At 41.8% G+C, this 16,214-nt stretch overlaps 1 protein-coding gene across 4 annotated transcripts in view; it reads right to left on the bottom strand.

The window, feature by feature from the left end:
- Positions 1 to 16,214, bottom strand: part of ubr3 (ubiquitin protein ligase E3 component n-recognin 3) — a 49,256-nt gene that overhangs the window by 22,809 nt on the left and 10,233 nt on the right. For 3 of the 4 annotated variants that reach the window (XM_070543968.1, XM_054746940.2, XM_070543969.1), the window contains exons 15-30: positions 14,822 to 14,874; positions 14,603 to 14,736; positions 14,417 to 14,502; positions 14,191 to 14,332; positions 13,288 to 13,384; positions 11,453 to 11,594; positions 11,180 to 11,284; positions 10,912 to 11,082; positions 10,385 to 10,417; positions 9,174 to 9,619; positions 8,635 to 8,723; positions 4,737 to 4,886; positions 4,334 to 4,467; positions 4,015 to 4,125; positions 3,709 to 3,909; positions 3,489 to 3,625 (exon numbers count right to left, since the gene is read on the bottom strand). In XM_070543968.1, the coding sequence (XP_070400069.1) occupies positions 3,489 to 3,625; positions 3,709 to 3,909; positions 4,015 to 4,125; positions 4,334 to 4,467; positions 4,737 to 4,886; positions 8,635 to 8,723; positions 9,174 to 9,619; positions 10,385 to 10,417; positions 10,912 to 11,082; positions 11,180 to 11,284; positions 11,453 to 11,594; positions 13,288 to 13,384; positions 14,191 to 14,332; positions 14,417 to 14,502; positions 14,603 to 14,736; positions 14,822 to 14,874 (2,231 nt within the window). The remainder of the gene's footprint in view (positions 1 to 3,488; positions 3,626 to 3,708; positions 3,910 to 4,014; positions 4,126 to 4,333; positions 4,468 to 4,736; positions 4,887 to 8,634; positions 8,724 to 9,173; positions 9,620 to 10,384; positions 10,418 to 10,911; positions 11,083 to 11,179; positions 11,285 to 11,452; positions 11,595 to 13,287; positions 13,385 to 14,190; positions 14,333 to 14,416; positions 14,503 to 14,602; positions 14,737 to 14,821; positions 14,875 to 16,214) is intronic. The other variant, XM_015966513.3, reaches the window with a different exon arrangement.

Raw genomic sequence — 16,214 nt, 5'->3', positions numbered from 1 at the left:
TTAAAGAAATTAACCAAAACAATTTTAACTTCATATGGAAAAACAGACATCATTATATAAGAAGGAATGACATCATCAAATCAATAGAGGAAGGGGGTCTCAATGCAATCGATTTTGATATAATGAATGGTGCACTTAAGTTAAAATGGCTACAAAATTTTATAAAGAATATAAATATGTTGTGGTTTAATCTTCCTGCTAAAATTTTCTCCAGTGTAGGCGGAATCCAATTGCTTCTTCAATGTGACTTTGAATTATCCAAACTCCCTATTAAGTTATCCAAATTTCACGAGCAAGTTCTACAATACTGGAAATTAATGTATACACATAACTTCACACCGCACAACACGCCAATATGGAACAACCGTTATATCCTGATTAAAAGGAAATCTTTTTATTTTAATGATTGGCATCTCCATGGAGTATGGTCCGTTTTGCATTTGATGGACCAGAATGGAGAATTTCTTAATTTTACGGCTTTCAATCACAAATTTAACCTAACTTGTTCTTCTAAGCAGTATGCCGAGGTAATCAAGGCAATCCCACCAGCTATATATGCTAATTTGAAAGGCACTTTGTTGTACTCTCACCTTATTCCAATAATGCCTCCTTTAACAATTAAGAACTGTTCTTTTGTGGACAGGAACTGCAATAATAAAATCCTTAGATGTTGGCTCACTGACGCCCTCTTTCCCTTACCTCTTAGAAGACGGGAATTAGTACGTCAATTTAGTAATTCTGATGTTAAAAACATTAGATGCAACTATCTCAAATTCCCAATCCCTCCTAAAGCCAAGGAAGTTCATTTTAAAATTATAAACAGTATTTATCCTTGCAAAGATTTCTTGCAGTCTAAATTTAATATTGGAGAGAACGATTGTGCCTTTTGCACTTCTAATATAGAAACTGAGATACATTTATTCTTCACATGCATCTTTACCAAATATTTCTGGGATAGTTTTCACTCGTGGTTAACGCATAATTTCATTATACACTCCTTATCTTTTTCTGACATCAAGTATGGTATTATTTTGGAAAATAAAAAGCAGCAATTCACTGTCAATAATTTGATTATTTTCGCTAAATTCTTTATACACAAATGTAAATTTGGCAATATCAAACCGATCTTTATTGTTTTTTTGAAAGAACTTGCAACCTTTATGGATTCTCTTAAATTATGTAGTTCCAAGAAAGCCATTTGGCTCTATAACAATTTGGTGAACGTTTCCTTTACCCCTAATGTTGTTTGATGTAATAGATGTATATATGTTGTTTTTTGTTATGATTTCTGCAGGTTGATATTGAGCTAGATTAATTTTATTGTTTCTGTTTGTACACCTGCTTTTTTTTTGTCATGCTCAGAATTCAACTGTAAATATTGATTCTTATGTAAGCCTGTAAGCTTCATTGGTTAAATAAAACTTGTTAAAAAAAAAAAAAAAAAAAGAAGAACCGGAAATGACGCAAATTGCGTCTGGACGTAGTCCATACGTCCTGACGCTACCCCAACGTCCGCATTTAAATCAGGTTATGCAAGTTAGGGGTAACTCTTTCTATTTGTGCTTGTAAACCCGAATACCGACCTTAATCCGATCATAACCCGGATATTGGCTGCATGTAAACGTTATGCCAAGCTCCCGTGAAGTGGCTCTGTTTCTTTGTTTGATGGCCAGATCGATCGCTTTTAACTTGAAAGCTGCAGCATATGCATTCCTCCGCGTGTTTTCCATGACAAGGGTGTGTCTGATGTGTAAACGTAACGCTTTAAATCAAAGAGCGTCTTCTTCCGCGCATAACGTTTTGCTGTGCCTGTCTCACTTTACTGCTGGAGAGTGCCTCTAGTGGTTGTTGGCCAACCATGATACTGGCCGTAGGCTTCAAAGCACAGGGAAATAATAGTGGCTTGTAGGCCGGAAATTACGGTAATCTGGATTATTTATTTATCACTTTCACCAGATGTATTTTATTAAACTGTGAATTTCCTCCAACAGACTCACTAATATCACTCCTGGAGCATCGGAGTCCCTCTGAACTGCAGCTAAACATCCAACCATGGTTGGTTGCTTGGGAGAACTAGAGAATTTTGAGCCAATCAGTATCACTGAATTTATTGTCACTGGGGCGCTGGTTGGTAGTGCCCCGCAACAAATAACATGCAAGGTGATTGATCTCCGTTCCCATCTCTCTTTTGCTCCCTTGTTCACACCGACTCAAAGTTGATTTACATGGACAGAGCTGAAATCACACAGGACATATAATTTCATTTCTATGCCATGTTAGCACCACTTACTGGTGGAATTGAGTATTGCAATTTGCGTACAAATTTGAGCAGATCAATTGAGACACAGGCTGCTGGAGACAAGCTGGAAAAAAATCTAATGTCAAAATAAATGTAAAAAAAGGACAAAAATTGACATTATGGACTGCAGGTGCTCTTTGGTAGAAAGGCTTGTTCTTATTTGAGTATTGTTATAGTCTAAGTTTTCTGTAAATTTGATAATTGATTTTATCTGTAAAACTGTTTATTTGGAGAAGGAAAAAAAAAAGTTTTCAACTGTTCATTTGAATACTTAAAATGGACTATGAGGAGACATCTTTTCACACATAGAATGTTCTTCACCAGCCACCGCTTCTGACCAATCAGCTGTCTGGAACATTTTCATGTCTTCATATGGTGGCAGTCATCAAAGACAGGGTAAGGAAAAACATCAATCTGTTGCACCTTAGCCAGAAGAAACTAGGATTCATATGCAACACTGTGAACAGAGTAGAATTGCCCTGTTGTATTTTTGCATGACTGACTATTAAAGTTCGGAAGCTGACATTTTAACACCAGAATGAAACAGGAAAAGGGTCTTTTTGTACACTAATCAACAGTTACTGATGTGTGAAAGAGTGTAAAAATGTGTGCAATAGTGCAGGAGGATGACCTACCAGACCAACACCAGCAAATATGACTGAGCCATAAAACACACATCGTCACCGGTGGGTTATTTTAAAATAATATTAAAGCAGTAACTGGTGTTAACACAATCCCCTGTTGTTTATGGCACACAAAACCTTTGATTCTCCAGAATGAAAAGACCTTAAAGGTGCATTATGTAGAAATGAAGTAAAACTAACTTCCTGTGGTAAAATTTGGTTACCTCAACCACTTTAAACTACTCTGGAGATTTTTGCCAGCCTTCGTCAAATTACAATCGTTAGCGCTGCAGTATTAGCTCGCAGGAGGCACAGCGACCCCGCACTCACTGATGGTAAACAGCAGTTACGTCCCTCCTTCCTTTGTTTTAAACGGAGAAAAACGGACAATCCTGCAGCCAGCTGGATATGAAATATGTTTCAGTATAACCTTCCTTCCAAATAGACTGAAACATTAGACTCTTTCGGGATTTTCTCAGTCTTAAATTCTTACTATATTTTTACATACTGCACCTTTAAATCACAATTCATGAGTTTTCTATTTAGGCATCAGCGGTGGATCTTACCTTGCTACTGAATACATGAAGAGGAAATCGTTGTCAGGAGAACCTGGGTTCTTCCCATAATCCATGTATTTTTTCTGAGTAGTATTCTTGATGTCTTTAATTACCAGCTCCATCTCTTTGCTCAAGTTGGACTCCGTCTTAGAAGCAAAAGCAATCCATTCAAATGTGATCATAGTATACAATAAAACCGACAGAAATATGAAATGACTGGAAATCTCACCGGAAAAAGGCCAAGTTTCTCCTGAAGATCGTCCACTTCCTTTACAAGTACACTTGTTGTTTTGTTTGTGGGCGCGTGCCATCCACTGGCTTCTGAGCCTCGACCAGGGCGACAAGGAAGGACACTATTGGCAAACTGCCGGCACAGTGGACACGTGAATTCACCCTTATCCACAGAGAACCCCTGGAGGACCTGGTCGTTCTGAGAAGAAAACAATAATCCTGATTAATGTAAACTCTAAACATTACAGAAACAACGTTACAAGTCATCGGTCAGTCACTGTACTTAGCCAGGCTGTTTGCTTACCCTCAGAGACTCCATGTATGATTTATGGCAGTCTATATGCAAAGTGTGTCCGCAGGTCTGAACATAGACGCCGCCATCCCAGCCGATTGACACAGACTGCAAACAGGAGCTCTGCAGGATTCACCAAACAAAATTCCCACACGTTAGAGTACGTAGAAGACCTTCAAGCTTTAATCCTGCTGAATAGTTTGTTTCTTTTGTGAAGCAGAAAACGGAAGTTTCCTTTATGAAACATTTAAGCTACAAAAGCGATTTGAAAGTGAAATATTTCATCCCCAGAGAGTAACAGTAGGGCTGATGATGTTTTTGTGTCACGTACGTCTTTGAAGAACTGCTGCATCAGCGTGAGTCTGAGATCGTGAGCAACACCACACGTGTCTGCGGGGTATATGTGCTCTTCATCACTCGTCGGCAGATTCTTAGCCTGTTTACTTTTGCAGCGGTGCCCAAGAACTGAAATTAGGAACAACCATAAAGACAAAGAGTTGGTTAAAATAAACATATTCACTAAAAGAACCAAGTAAAAATAAAAGGATGTATAGGAAACTTTTAACTAACTGGCATAATGAACTGAACTCTGTTGGAATGTTTACTTTGTGAAGTGCCTCGAGACAACTCTTGTTGTGATTTGGCGCTATATAAATAAACTGAATTGAATTAAAAAATATAAAGGTCATAAACTGGAAGTAATAATTGGATGTTGCTCTGTAGAGAAGTAATACCTGAGGTTGCCTGGAGGAGAACCACTAAACCAGTTGGACGGTCTTCAGTGGACGGTCCACTCTGTCCACAGATCACACAGTCATACAGAACCTCAGACTCCATCACTTCAGACGGTCCTAAATCCATAGCTGCCTCGGTCTCTGGGGATTCTAGGGAAAAAAATATTTTCTTTTCACTTTATTTAACTTTAAACGTTGATCTTTGGATGTGTTGAAAACCTTCAATCAGTAAAATGTCTTCTCGTGGTGAGCTCTGACAATAACAAAGAAACCAGCACACCAAATCATTTATATTCAGAGGCAGATTCCCTAATATTGGACATGAAAATGGGTCAAAGGTTAAAAGATGAGACCCCCACCCCCCACCCCTGAAATATGACAGGCACAAAACAGACTCTGCTGCTGAAAACACTTAACCTAGTGAACAAGACCAAATTCTTGCTTTGCAAAGTCTAGGCACGCTCCATTGGAACCTCAGCAGCTCCTACCAGAACTCTGGCTAGCCAATCACAGCTCTCTAGAGGGGTTTCAAACACATAAAGAGCTGTGATTGGTCCATAATGGTGGGCCAATCATAGTGCTCTATCTGCTTAGTGAACAAATCACAGAGCTTTATCCGCTTTGTGGGCCAATCAGGGCACTCTATATGCCTGGTGGGTGGGATGATGCAACAGAGTGAAACAAGAGTATGTCACATTCATTGTCCAGTGGAATGCGGAGATCATTTGAAAGACAACGGTAGAACCCGCCCCACAACCGAGAGTCGTCAATGGAGCGTGGCCAGACTAAGCCCCCTTCAGACAGGCCATGAAAAACGGAAATGTTCAGGACTCTGTCCGTAAGACCTTTCTGTCTGAATACAAACATCCGGATAACGTGTTCCGGAATTTATCCGGACGAAGCCCCTAGTAACAGGTCCGGACTTGTTACGGACAGGGTGGCTGCTTCAGACTGGTGAGGTAAAGTTCCGGACAAGAGGGAGGGGGAGGAGGAGGGGACCGGGGGACGCTGTGCGCACCTATACAGCTCGCTGCTGTAGCATGCGGCGAACCACGGCAGCTCACCTCCTACGGTACCGCCTAGACGCGCGACGGAGCGCTTCACACCGCTTCAGTGATTCCTTTAACCATTGAGCTTCATCATCCAGGTCTCCTATGCATCTTCGTGTGCGCAGAATTATGCTTAAGCGCCTCGTGATTTTTTATCTTGAGAGGCGCTATAGAAATGATATTTTCTTCTTCTTCTTCTTCTTAACATGAGTCCGATTCTCTCTCCCCCCACCACCCCCCGCCGCCGTCAGACATCTGGAACTTTTCCCTGCTGTGTGAAGGCTGCCGAACGGACAAGTTCCGGTACAAAAGTGGTGTGTCTGAAAACACAGTTCCGGTTAAAAACCGGATTGAATTGTCCGCAAATGTTCCAGAATGTCAGTCTGAAAAGGGCTTAAATAATACATTTATTTAGTCTGGCTTGCCAGGCTAGAAAACACTAAAACCATCAAGAATCCTAAACTTCCAAAAAAGTGTTGAATGTTTTTTCATATGTGATGATAATAACAATAATAACAATAACCCCATCAGGAGGCAATGTGCTGGGTTAGGATTTGATGACAGCTACCTCCCCTTCACTAACCAGCTAACTAACCCTTCTTTTGGGGCCATTTTGACTTTTATTATCTCCTTTTATCCACGGTGTCTCTGAGGAGAAGAAACAAGTAAACAAGAAGAAAACATCTAACTCAAAGGTAGACTAAAGTTTTCTTCCAGTTTTCTTAAAGATGAATTTATCAATTCAAGTCACCCTGGGTCATGAAACAGAATAAATTTTAGCAAGAACTTCTACAGGCTAACCCAGCAAAACATTATTATAATTTCTCTTTGTTCTGAGCTCTCAGGTCCTCCGTGTACCCCCCACCCCCGCCCGCAGCAGCGCCCCAACAAGACCCAAACACTGAAACCGAAAATACTCAACGGACTTTAAGCCTAAAGCCGGATCGCCAGAGACGACATGGCCTACATTTTAGCGTTTCTTTATCAACATGGATGAACGACAACGCTTCCACTGTGTTTCATTTGAGGTTAGGGCTCGGCAATAAATGAAACATTTAGCGTTATCAAAGTTCTGACTCTTATCATGATAATTTTTTCCATGTCAATAAATTTGCAAATAAAAAATGAAAAGATGTGTGTAGGTTGGCAACATTCATGTCCCTTTAAGAAGCTGTACTGCCTTGAGTCACATGAAATGTGATTCGTCATACACGTGACAGCCCCATCTAGTGGACAACTTTTGTTTCCGTGCATACCCGTAGTTATCTTCCATTTATCGTTATCGAGGTGAAATCCTCAATATATCGTGATATTGATTTTAGGCCGTATCGCCCAGCCCTACATGAGGTGCGTCCTCGTCTCCTCACACATTGCGCAGTCAGTCTCTCTTTCTGCTGTTGCGTGACTCAACATGCGCAAATTATGAATCGATCCAAGTCCGATCTGACTCGTTGGGTTTAATCTGTTTGGGCTTGGATCGTTCAAACGCGGAAAAGCCGTCTGGAGGTCCACACAGGAGACCTCCAGACGAAATGTGTTCTTGTGGCTCGCGCGTCACCGGTTACAATGGGATTTTATTTATTTATTTATTTTACTGTTGGTGGTGTCAGGGGCATCTTAAAAATCCTCATGAAAATGTCCCCCAGTGGATAAACTGGTTAAACCGTAAAAGCTGGCCTCGGATCTGCACGAATCACGTAGGTGACCCATTTTGGATCCAAAATGGCGACTTTCACCGAAAGGTGAGGGATTTTCATGTCTGACTCTGGTGAGAGAGATTCACACTAAATCAACTCTAGTATAATAAAGCATGAGTGTCTCTCAATGTTCCAGAAGCAAAACCAACTTTCCTGGTTGTCTCAAGACTTTTGGGTCCATCTATGAATGAATTGTTACCAGCAAAAGCAGAAATTAATCACTGATGTGCAATTAGCTTTAAATGTTAAGAACCGTGTTCAATCTGAGCAGTAAACACTGCAGAAATGTCAAGTGTCGCTAGGAACTGATTTATTACTTTTTGAGGGAGCGTGTTCTCAGGAGAGGTCGCAGTGTTTAGGGGGAAATGAAAACAGTTTGAATTAGATGTCATCGCTACAGTTTTAACCTCGGGGCATCCAAACACACAGGGTTCACGAGTGCACGCAAACACGCACATCGTAATAAAGCCAGCAGCATGAATTGGAAACATATTCTCTGATTGGAATCTTCCAAATGTTAAACTCTAGATTATTAGAATTGCTTATATTTATTACAGCAGGTAGTTGAGGTTGGCAGAGGCACAATAGCTGGAGCTAATTTAGTCTCGCTCTTTAGGTGCAGAACTAAACTTGTGGCACAGCAGGAAACGTGCTGACAGATGTCACGGCAGAAATATCCACCTAAGCACAGCGGCTATTATTCATCTGCTAACCATGCGGTGTCACAGTGGTCCCTCGGAGCCCAGCCCACTATTAGTGCTCTGATCTCAAATGTGCCCTTACTGCCAACAGGCACCGACACTCCCATAAGATTCGATTCAATTTCTGCTAAACGCCCTCCAGAGACCGTATGCACAGGCTCAGCCCACCATCACCTTGCACTGAACTAAAAGGTTTATGTTAGCCGACAGCATTTTTCCTAAAGGGTCATAACGACAAGATGTCCTTCAAACAAAAGCTGCACATTAACTTCTAAAGGTCTTGTGCGTAGTATACGTTGTACCATAAAACATGATGGGTGGAGAAAGTAAAACAAGGACGTTTGAATAAACAATTAGTCATTTTCTGCATGTACTACAGCAGGTAACCGGTACGAAAACAGGCTGGCAGTTTATATTAATAATAAATAATAATTGAGACAAGTGATCTTACCAACATCCATGGCCGTTTCCATAAAACTCTTCTGTCTTGATGCAAATTCAGCGAGCAGTTTCTGCTGCCTCTCCCGAGCTCTCTGACGCCTGAAAATTAAATATAAAATTAGGAATTAATTATGCTCTTATGTCTTTGCAACGTGTCCCACTGATCAACATTTATTATGCAACTCTAACCAACAGAATTCTAGTTACAATCACCAAAACACATCTAACAAAGTTTTCTCCCTAGTAGGAGCTGCTGTTACAAGAATTTTAGTTTGAAATTTGATAAATAAATATAATAATGGGTCGGTGTAAATAAAATGTGACAGATAAATGCTAACAGGGGCATCATAGCTCAATTTCCCTCTCAGTGATGTCGACCACTTCAAATACAGGCTTCTTGGTTTGCCATCTGTCAGTTACCGTGGAAACAGGTTTGATCCATGTAAAAGGGACTTATAATATTCTCAGTGGAGTAAAACTTGCACCTTGTTATTAAACTTAAAAAGCTCCTTTCAACTTCATTGGTTAGTAAACAGATTATTAAATGACCTTTCTTCTTTGTCCATGGTTTTCTTGTCCGTGGGACTGTTCTTCTTTGGTGGCACTGGAGGACAAACCTTCCCACAAATGTCCTGGATGCTCCGCTTGATCTGGCAGCTGCGTGTGGCCGCCTTGGTGAGGATGCGTTCGATGGCCGTAATGCCGTCTCCATGTGTGTGGCGACTCGTGTCCATGTCCTCCAGCCAGGACGTCGACAGAGAGTTCTGCTTTAACGACATCTTCTGGTGGAGCTTGACAAGGAGGGACAGCATGCTTTCTCGGATCTCCAGGATCTCGGTGACCAGCTGGGGGGGCGTCCCAGGTGAAACCCAGCGTGTAGAGGAGCTCTTGGGCCTGACGACCTGAGCGGCTTCGGTGTTGCTTCGGTTGATTATCTCCTGGAACTTCCTCCTGCGCTCTGCCACCAGGCTGAACACCTGAGCCTCCCGTAGGTTCTAAAACAACAAGAAATGAATTTATTTACATAAAACCCAACATCTGTTGAAGCCTTTATGGTCGGGCTCGACTGTAGCGTTGCACAAGAACTTACAACATCATAACTTCCTGTTACAAACATAATTTCACCTGCATCTGTGTGCATGGCAGATAAGTGTTTAAGCACAAACGCCATTTCCTAGCAAGACAACACTATCAGTCAGATAGATTTTGATGGATTGGTGAAACGTCTCATTACCATATCCAGACAGGAACAATACAGGTCAAATCAAAAGCCCATTATGAAATTTCAGCTGACATTTCACCTCTGCTGACGGCGCTCGTGACAACCATATTACTGCAGAAAAATCAAATCGGCCTCATGTAAAACACACAAGCCCTCTGAAGGATTGGCACGACCCGGCCTGACGGCGGAGGACCTGAGCTGCACTGTTAAATAAACATACATCATACAGCCCAGTCAAGCTACCATCAATCATTCTGGCATGCGGTTAAAAATCGTTTACGCCGAACCTGCACCGCACAGGTAATTAGTTTCAGCAGTCAACAGGGAGGGGAGCTGCTGAAGCACGGCGTTATATTCACGCCTCAATACACCGAGGTAGAACTCGTTCTGGAGGAAAAAATAAAAATACCACACAAAAACAAACGCATGCAAAGAAAGTGTTTTAGAATAAAAGTAAAATTGACAAATGCTGCTGCTGCTGCTGCTTGCGCCATTAAAGTCATTAGACTGTTTTATTGGAACGGGGGCAGACGGCTACCTCTCTCCAGTTTCCTGAGAGACGCCTGGAGTTCTGCAGGAGGAGTACAGCAGAATGAACAAGAAGATAACAGATGAGTTATACAGAATAAATGAACACGTCAGGAAACAAATCCATGAAGGCCTCTTAATTCTGACAAATGAATGCCTTCCAGCTACAGCTGGGAGATAAACGAGTGGTGTCTGTGAAAACTTAAAATGACTGATTCGATATCCTGAACAAACACAAACTGATGAACAACGATGTTTTCATCAGACCTTTGTTTATCTGATAGTGGATTAAACGCCATATATTTCCTGATATATCTTTTAATTCTGCGTGAGAGTTCCCACAACACTGAAACTGCTTTTCATGCAAGAATTTGTTTATGTTTTAACGTAAAGTGATTTCAAGTGTTTCCTTTTTACTTCACTCCCCTGAGGACATCAAAGCCATCATTTCCCTGCTGAATAACATTGTTTTAGTCTAATAGTTTATTGCAGGGACTTTTCTGACGGTAACGGAGCCTGATTAGAGCCATCACTTGCCTGGCCGTAGGAGGAAGCCTCAGTGCTGGTACTGGGAGGGGCCTCCCTCTTCACCTCAGGAGCCGTTTCAGGAACTCTAACCCTTACAAAGTTGATGACATGGTGCAGATTGGAAAGAAGATTGGTGCCTGGGAACCAGCTGTCATGACAGTGCTCCTCGATGCAAGGCTCCTGGAAGCAGAATATCAGTGAGAAGATCCGGTGTGAACAGAAAAGTCCTGGTTTTTTTGGGGGTGTTTTATTCCTTCATTTATCTTCAGTAAATCACCTCATCCTCCTTGTTGTCCTGAACCTGGTTGTCTAAGCCCAGCTCGATCAGGTACAGAACCATGCACAGCACGTGCTCCGACATGTTCTGGTGATCCATCCATATCTGAAACAACGTTACACAGAAGCAAATAGTACAGGATGACACCATAATAACAATTCATCTGGTCATTATTCTACACCTTACCAGTGCTCTGCCAACAATCAAAGTCATGGACTAAGTGAGAGCAAACTTAGAGCAAAATGAGATGCAAAGACGTGGTCACATGAATACCTTGTAAAGGAGAGTAAAGATCACGATGTGCAAAGTCTTGCAGTGCAGCAGCTGGATTAAACCTTTGTAACAGGGATGCAGAGGAGTCCTCTCCTTGTACGGTGGCCACGGGTTTCCAGTTTGAATGCCAAACTGTTTCAAACTAGATCAGGACAAGGGGAAAGGCAAAAAATAATTCATATCAGAGAAAACACAAACAACAACAACAACAAACCACTCCGGTTTCTCTCTATGCAAGAGAACAGCTGACAGGCAGCACCTTTTAGTGACTGGGTCGTCCTGACATGCAACCAATAACCGCCAGCCAGAGTGAATGAGACTCTGAAGGTGGCACAGAGACACGTCTGGTTTTGTTAGTTCTGGATACTAAAAGCTGACAGCAAAAACACTTTTTCTAAGTTGTAAGGGTAGCTAGAAAAGGCCTGAAGTCGCTTGCAGACACAGGAGAGAACAGGGGGCTCACTCCCTCATGGAAAATATTGTAGACCTACTGCTTACAAAAATAACAAGAATAAAGTTAAACAAACACTTTTATTAAACAAAATTAATCTCTAGCAAAAGAACTAGAGGCCGGCCGATATGTCTAATCTTTTCTATATCGGCCATCGGCCGAAATCCTTTTTAATAGCTGATTTGAAAAAAATGTTTTTAAATAAATTCGGCACCTGTGTGGCCAATTGCCACCACAACTAGACTGAAGAAAGGACCCGAAGGAACCCAACACAGTTTTTTTAATGTTTTCAGTTTGTTTTAATTTGTTTGTATTTGAAGTTCAATAAATATTAAAAGATTTATTGACTTATTTAATTTATATTGCACACAGTGAGTGTTCAGTTGTCTTTCACACTCAATGTGCTGCTAAAACATGTATGTATTGGCCTTAATAACCAGCTTTAGATATCGGCCATCGGCAGCAAAATTCTTTAAAAATCGGCATCGGCCTTAAAAAACCCATATTTGTCGGGCTCTAAAAAGAACAACAGCCGAGATGATTCCGATGTCGTCTAGTTACGACCAGGGCTCTGAAACCTGCAGCTCTGGAGCCACAAGTGGTTTTTGGACCTTCCACAATGTCTTAAGTGTGACACTAAATCTAACATTTTAGATTTATACATGCTTTTTACACCATTTTCAACTAATATCAACATCTCATAGGGGGAAAAAATCCATATTCTTATTGGTAACTTATTAGAAAAAAAATTGTGTAATTTCTAAAATGACTACAAAACTATTAAAGTAGATTCATGATGGAAAAAAAGTAAGAATCCTGATTTTAATCACAAGAGTTCTGAGTATTTCTAATAAAGCAGCTAATAAAAACTTCATCACTTCATTTAGTCACCAGACCAAATGTGACTGAAACTAAACGAAGACAAAAAAAGTCTTCCGTGTTTTCTTCTACCTAAAATACTTAATTTATGGCAAAAAGTTAATTTAAAGAAAATGTAAGAACACGCCCATGTGTTTAAAATATTTTGTCAGAAAGTTATCTTTGGTTAATTTAGCATATTTAACATCTTCATTCATTAAACCTCAAAGGAAATTAACACCCTGGGAATTATTTCTCCCCCAAAGACAAGTTTCATCCAGGAGGACATATTGGCTACAAACAAGGTGGAGAAAAATATTGATTTTTGTCGACTTCTGTTTCACCGGGTCACCTGACCTTTCTCCCGTCGTCCTTTCATGAGAAGGTGAGTTTAAGACACTGAACGGGGCTTTATTTACACTGATTTGCATCAGAAATGACCGAAAACACATTTGCTAACATAAATGCTGCTAAACAGAGACTAGACAGCAGACAGTGTGAAGGTAAGGCAGTGATGTAAACTTACAAAGCTGAGTATCTGTCCATGGCTGACTGGACATCACGGCGATAGACTGTTCTGAGAACGACCATGATGGGGTCGAACTCCTTCTCCCACACCTCGGCTATTTGAGAAGAGAAATTGAAATGCTTTGTTACTGTTGTTACGTCATATCGACTGACCTTTCTTTTTTCTCCATCTTTTCTAAGCGGTGCAAGTCTGCCCCCAAGTGGCCCCCAAATCTTTCATGAACTAAAAATCTGAACTTCCAGCTGATCCTTTCTACTCTTTCTATTCATAAGTACTAATATACATGTGTACAGTGATCCCTCGTTTATCGCGGTAGATGCGTTCCAGACCTGGCCGCGATAGGTGAAAATCCGCAAAGTAGGGACACCATATTTACAGTACAGTACTATATTGAATTATCGTATGATCACATTCTCTTTTTGTGGGTAAAACTCAAGAAAAAAAATTTTTACTTGGTTTTTTTATAGTTTTATTTAAAAAAAGTGCATTTTATGATGAAATTGATGAAAAAAAACAGGAATTTCTTGATATTTCGCATAGAAAAATACCGCGAATCGGCAAATTTCCCTTGAATAAGGCTCCAAAGAAAAAAACCCGCGAAGTCGTGAATCCGCATTAAACGAACTGCTAAGTAGCGAGGGATCACTGTAGTTACAAAAAATAACCAATACTTAACTTATTTCTCCTTCAATTTACTGTTTAAAACACTGTTAAAAAAAACAAACAACTATTAAATTATTTTCCCAGAGCTCTCATGTGTTTCATGTGCAGCTCTTCGACTAAAACATTGCAGGCGGTGAACTGAACACATGCTCAAATATATAAAATGTTTAATATGCAAACATGAAAATGACAGCAGCTTTGTACACACCAGGAAAATCGGACATAGCGTCCTCTCACCTTTGGGTGTGTACATTCCCTGCTGCATGGAGCCTCCAGGCTCAAACACTGGAGCTTTGAAATCAGCCACGGCAGAGAGCACATCCTCAAAGCTACAGCTACCTGGTACAATGCCACTCTTTGGGTTGGGATTTTCAGGAATCTAATGGGAATACTATTAAGGAACAGAAGCGCTTATGGGTGAAATTATGTATCCATAACATAAACACGAAGCACCGAAGGATACGAGATCTAATAGCGCACTGTGCGTACGGTCGTTCATGCACAGCTGCGAGACCATCTCGGCTCGAAGGATTTCATCATCCGTCATTCCTGTGAGTGGAAAGACAACAGACGGAGGGAATAGCCGTTATTCACAACTGACCACTAGATCTGTTTAAACGTTTATAGCCAAGTTATTTACCAGACTTACCCAGGTGAATGCGAAGGCTCGTCAGGATGACCAGAAAGGTCAGTGCTCCTTCTAGCATCGGCCTCTCCTGCTCAGAGTCCAACACGGCGTTTTGGTGCTGAGACGCCATCGTCAAAAGGTCGACTACTTTAAATCTGAATCGGGGAAGAGCATACAAATTTTACTTTAAAGTCTGGAAATTAAAAACGCCGTCTGCAGCACAGAAATGCAGCAGCTTACCTCTCAAAGACACTTGAGATAAAATAGTCAGGATCCAGTCTTGATGCGCAAACCTACAAAAATAAACATCAACACGGTTTACTAGTTTACAGCATAACATCTCTATCCAAAATGATTGTCCGTCTCTGGCTCCTTCAAAGGCAGTTCGAAATGTGGGTGTTGTGATTGATGACCAGCTGACCTTAAAATACCACGTTGCCTCTGTCACTCGTTCATGCCGCTTCGCACTGCATAACATTCGAAAGACCAGGCCATACCTAACCCCTCCTTTCCACCGGTGCCGTGACGGAGCCGTCAGCAGCGCGAGTCGGCCGCGTCTCAGGAGCAGCATGTCGCGGCCCTGACGCGCCGGTTCTATTTTCTACGCGCTACGCCTCTGAAACGGGTCAAGTTCGACATTTTTGGGGAAGGAAAGACAGGAAATCGGACGCGGAAATGGAGCGAAGCTTCCCGAGATTTTCAGAATGAAGAAACGTACTGCCTTCCGGTTGCTTTACTTTAAAAAAAAGTTATCACCTAGCTAGCGGTCTCCTTTGTTTTTCCATAATGGACGACGAAAGGTTGACTACTGAAGTGGAGAAGTACCCAATGCTGTTTGATCCCAGTCACGGTTTTTATAAAGACAACATCAAGAAGGATAACGCATGGAGTGACGTATCTGCGGTTTTGGGGCAAGATGGTGAGTTATGTGAGCCATGTTGTAGTTTTCTCCTGCTTGTTTTGCGTTTACTGACGAAGTCACGCGTGATTTTGCTCATGTCGCGTGACTTCGTGCTCTGTCGGTGACAGCTGCTCCCCTGCTGCTTCGCGTCTCGTGGGAAGGGCCAAGCAGCAGCATACGCGAGCAAGACGTGCTGCTGCAGCAACTTGCTGCTGACGGCTCCGGTGGAAAGCAGGAGTAACACAACATGCCACCCAGCTCCTGGTGCAATCTACTGTCATCTCCCGCCTCGACTACTGCAATGCCCTTCTAACTGGTCTTCCAGCCTGCACTGTGAGACCTCTTTAAATAGTCCAGAATGCAGCGGTGCATCTGGTCTTCAATCAGCCTAAAAGTGCACACGTCACCCCTCTATCCATTGATCTCCATTGGTTACCGCTAGCAGCGCGCATCAAATTCAAATCGCTAACAGTAGCAAACAAAGTCCTGGATGACACAGCTCCCATCTACCTGAACCCTCTTGTAAAGGCTTACGTCACGGCCTGGCTGCTCTGGTCATCTAAGGATCGTCGGCTAGCAGAGCCTACACCACGCTCAAGACAATCCAGACTCTTCCGTGCGTCATTCCACAGATGTGGAACGACCTACCAAGCACTACTAGAACAGGGACGTCCTTGTCGACTTTCAAGAAACTCCTGAAGACCCAGCTCTTCAGAGAGCATCTTCTAAACC

This window comes from Nothobranchius furzeri, chromosome 14 (assembly GCF_043380555.1).
Source record: "Nothobranchius furzeri strain GRZ-AD chromosome 14, NfurGRZ-RIMD1, whole genome shotgun sequence".
Taxonomy (NCBI): domain Eukaryota; kingdom Metazoa; phylum Chordata; class Actinopteri; order Cyprinodontiformes; family Nothobranchiidae; genus Nothobranchius; species Nothobranchius furzeri.
The sequence above is the reverse complement of the archived record's forward strand: the minus strand, read 5'-3'. Positions and strand labels throughout refer to the sequence as shown.